Source organism: Pinus tabuliformis, chromosome Q, assembly GCF_031772625.1.
Source record: "Pinus tabuliformis cultivar Carrire ecotype Pingquan chromosome Q, CPIR1, whole genome shotgun sequence".
In the NCBI taxonomy this organism is placed as follows: domain Eukaryota; kingdom Viridiplantae; phylum Streptophyta; class Pinopsida; order Pinales; family Pinaceae; genus Pinus; species Pinus tabuliformis.
Genome location: NC_142296.1, coordinates 298360475 through 298364198, shown reverse-complemented (window position 1 = coordinate 298364198; position 3724 = coordinate 298360475). Strand labels below are relative to the sequence as shown.

The 3724-nt window shown below is 44.5% G+C and overlaps 1 protein-coding gene across 1 annotated transcript; it reads right to left on the bottom strand.

Annotated features, from left to right (window-relative positions):
• Positions 1 to 1680: 1680 nt before the first annotated feature.
• LOC149219399 (uncharacterized) lies at positions 1681 to 3504 on the bottom strand. The gene is made up of 2 exons (XM_089386816.1): positions 2619 to 3504; positions 1681 to 2414 (listed from the first exon to the last, which is right to left on the bottom strand). Exons 1-2 carry the CDS (start codon positions 3502 to 3504, stop codon positions 1681 to 1683), a joined length of 1620 nt encoding a protein of 539 aa, XP_089242942.1.
• Positions 3505 to 3724: the final 220 nt, after the last annotated feature.

The window sequence follows — 3724 nt, the reverse complement described above, 5'->3', positions numbered from 1 at the left end:
GGCCAAGGTTTCTTGTATATTTTGTTTGAGAATGAGCCAAAGATCATCCATGGATCGATGAGTGTTGTTGAAGATTCGATGGTTGCGCTCTTTCCACAGAGTCCAGTACAGGAAGCCGGGAATGATATTCCACAGAGATTTTAGAATCTGGCACTTAAATGGATTTTTGACCCAGTGTCTTATGTTTTCCGTGACGTCCGCCTGTCTAGGGATTGCTCTCATATTACAGTTTTCGACTTTCTTCCATATCTGTTTTGCGAGAGGACAGTCTTCCATTAGATGACTGATAGTTTCATTATTAGCATTGCAGTTTGGGCATCTGGAGGGCCCAATGAATCCTCTTTTTAGTAGGTTATCCCAAGTAAGGATGCGCCTTTTGCTTAAAAGCCAGATGAAGGTGGAGATCTTGGGCCATAGTCCCTTGTTCCAGACTTTCTCCCAAATTTGATCTCTTTCCTCTTGGAGATTGGAATATCGCAGATGGTGAGCTTCTTTAGTGGTGAAGGTGCCCCTGGTTGTGTATCCCCAACGTAATTTGTCCTGTTGGTTGGAGAGGCGGATTCTCCTTTCTTTAAGTTCTTGTTCTATTTCTGTGTATGTTTCTCCTTGCCAATCTGTTTGCCATTGTTGCGCTAGTTTCCATATCTGAAAATTGTGATTTGAGGAGGATTGCCAGAACTGGTGTACCTGGGTGATACTTGTTTGCTTCATGTGTGCCTGCCAAAGAGGTTTGTGGAACAAATTTGCGAGTTTTGGGAGCTGTTGCCAAGAGTCCTCCCAAAATCTGGCGGCAGTCCCTGAGTGTATTTCCCAAAAGCTGTGTTCTTGAATGAAGCGGCTCTGCGTTTTTGCATTGTTCCAGATGAGTGAACCTTGCACCGTGGGATTGATTCTGATGAGATCACTCCAGCTGCTGCCTCTGGCATATTTTGCTTGCCATAGTTGAGCCCATGGGGAGTTTGGCTTGGAGACCCAGTTCCACCATATTCTAGCACCCATTGTGTTATTGCTATGAAGCGGATCCCGAAGTCCTAACCCTCCTTCTGATTTGGTTTTGCACACCTCTGTCCATTTGACAAGAGCCCATTTCCTGTTTAAGGCAGTGGATCCCCAGAGGAAGTTGCGTTGCAGAATGCGAATAGCCTTCAGAATCCCTTTTGGAGCTGCCAAGATGGAGAAGAGATAGAGCGGCATTGCTTGCAGTACAGATTTAATGAGAACAAGCCTACCAGCTAGATTTAGAGCCCTGTAAGTCCATGAGGAAAGTTTTGATTCAAGTTTGTCCAGAAGTGCCCTCCAAGACACTTGTTTGATCGCGGAATCGGAGAGGGGGGCTCCTAGATATTTTGAAGGCAAATGGGAGATTGTGAATCCCAGAGTTCTGGCAATGTTCCTTTGCGTGGAGGGGGGAGTATTGAAGAAAAAGAGCTGGGATTTGGAGGCGTTAATAGAGGTGCCGGAAGCTTCAGCAAAGATATTTAGAAGGGTTTTGAATACGGAGGCTTCTTTAACAGAGGGATGCCCGAAGAGCAGAGTGTCATCAACAAATTGTTGATGGGTCTGGGGAGGACGGCCGTGGAGGGATAATCCTTTGAGAGCTTGGGAGGAAACGGCGTATTTCAGGAGCCTACTTAATCCCTCGGCCATTAAAACGAAGAGAAATGGCGAGAGCGGATCCCCTTACCTTATGCCCCGAGAGGATTTGAAGGGAGGTGAGGGAGATCCGTTCAGTAAGACTGAAAAACTCGGAGAAGTTATGAGGCTCATGATCCATCTGGTCCAGGTTGCATTAAAACCAAAAGCTAAGAGCATTTTATGAATGTAATTCCAGCTAAGTTTGTCGAAGGCTTTAGAGAGGTCGAGCTTGAGAAGCATACCTGGTTTTTTTAGGAGCTTTAGAGAATGTATGACTTCATTTGAGAGAATTATACCATCCATGATTTGCCTTCCCTCGACATACCCTGTTTGCTCTGGAGAGATTAGCATTGGTAGTAGCGGCTTGAGACGGTTTGCAATGACCTTAGAAATGAGTTTGTATATCACATTGCATAACGCTATTGGTCTGTATTTCTCAGGTTTGCTGGAGGCTGCTTCTTTGGGTACCAAGGCTATGAAAGTTGAGTTGAGGGCAGGGAGGACCCAGTGCATGCTTCGGGATTCATCCACTAGATTCCATACTTCAACTTTAATGAGCTCCCAAAATTCATGAAAGAAGTTGGCTGTAAATCCATCTGGCCCTGGTGCCTTGCCATCTTTGAGTTGGGCCATGGCTTCTTCTACTTCCTTCAGTGTAACAGGTTGGAGTAGCTGATTGTTGTGTTCCTCATTGATTATTTTGGGAATGTGCTGCGTGATGGCTCGGATTGCCTCATCCCGATTGACTTCAGGTTCCTTTAAAGTGTCCTTGAAGTAGCCTGTAAATTCTTTTTCCATTTCTTCATGAACCTCTATTCTATCACCCTGTTGATTATTGATGAAGGTTATTTTGTTGTGCATGCGCCTTTGTATGGTAGTTTTGTGAAAGAACTTTGTGTTTTTTTCTCCTTCTTTCAGCCAGCTTATTCGGGATTTTTGTTTCCATAAAATTTCCTCTTGTTGTTGGCGCTCTTCTATCTGACTCCAGAGGCTCTGCTCTTGTTGTATTTGTTCTTCTGTGCGTCCTGCCAGAATGAATTTTTGTTGAAGTTCTTTCATTTGCTGCTCCAGCTTTTGTTTGCTTTCCTGTATATTGCCAAAATGAGTGCGATTCCATCTTTTTAAAGCTTGTTTCAGATGTTTTAACTTTTCTTGAAACTGATACATCTTGGCTCCCGCTGGTGGTGAATATGATGTCCAAGCTTGAGTGACAACATCCTTTAATTTGCTGTTTTTTAGCCAAAAGGCTTCAAAGCGAAAAGGTCGATTGCAGCCATGACCTGGTCTTGACCAATGAAGCAGAATTGGCCAATGATTCGAGCCGCTTTGAGGAATTATTGAGGTGCTGAAGTCTCCTCCGAGGTGGATCGCATTGTCAGAGATTAGAAAACGATCCAACCTTGAGGCGATATGGTGGGCTCCTTTGCGCTTGTTGGACCAAGTAAAAATACCATTGGAGGTAGGAATGTCCATGAGCTGATTGTTCTGAATGAATTGCTTGAAGCCATTGCTGTCGCTGTCGAGCCGTACTCTGCCCCCTTGTTTTTCCTCCATTGATTTTATGATATTGAAATCTCCCCCTCCAATCCACAAGGGGAAGAGTCTATTTGCATTAAGGAGGGAGATCGTATCCAGGAGGTCCAATTTTTGCTGAATCGACTGAGGGAAATATACATTGGTGAGGTGCCCATGAATGTTGGTGCCTATGAGATGGAAGGTGGCTTGAATTAGATGGAGAGTGGCATGGAAATTGTCCAACGTAACAATCTGCGGGTTCCATAAAATGGCCAAACCGCCTGACGCCCCTGAAGCGTCGACTGAGATTGACCTACTACCTGCCCAGATTTTGTTGCCGAGTTTGTCTATCATTGTGCTACTGCTTTTTGTTTCTTGGAGAAAGACTACTGCTGGTTGTTCTTGCATAATCAAGTTTTTTATCATTCTGTGTTTAGAGGGACTGTTGAGTCCTCTGACATTCCAGGATATGAGCTTCATGGAGATTGCGTTGAGGGTTTGAAGAACTTTGTCAGCTTGGGAAATAGCCCCGAATCCATAAGTATTTCCCCAACTGTTATTGTTCTCTGAAGGT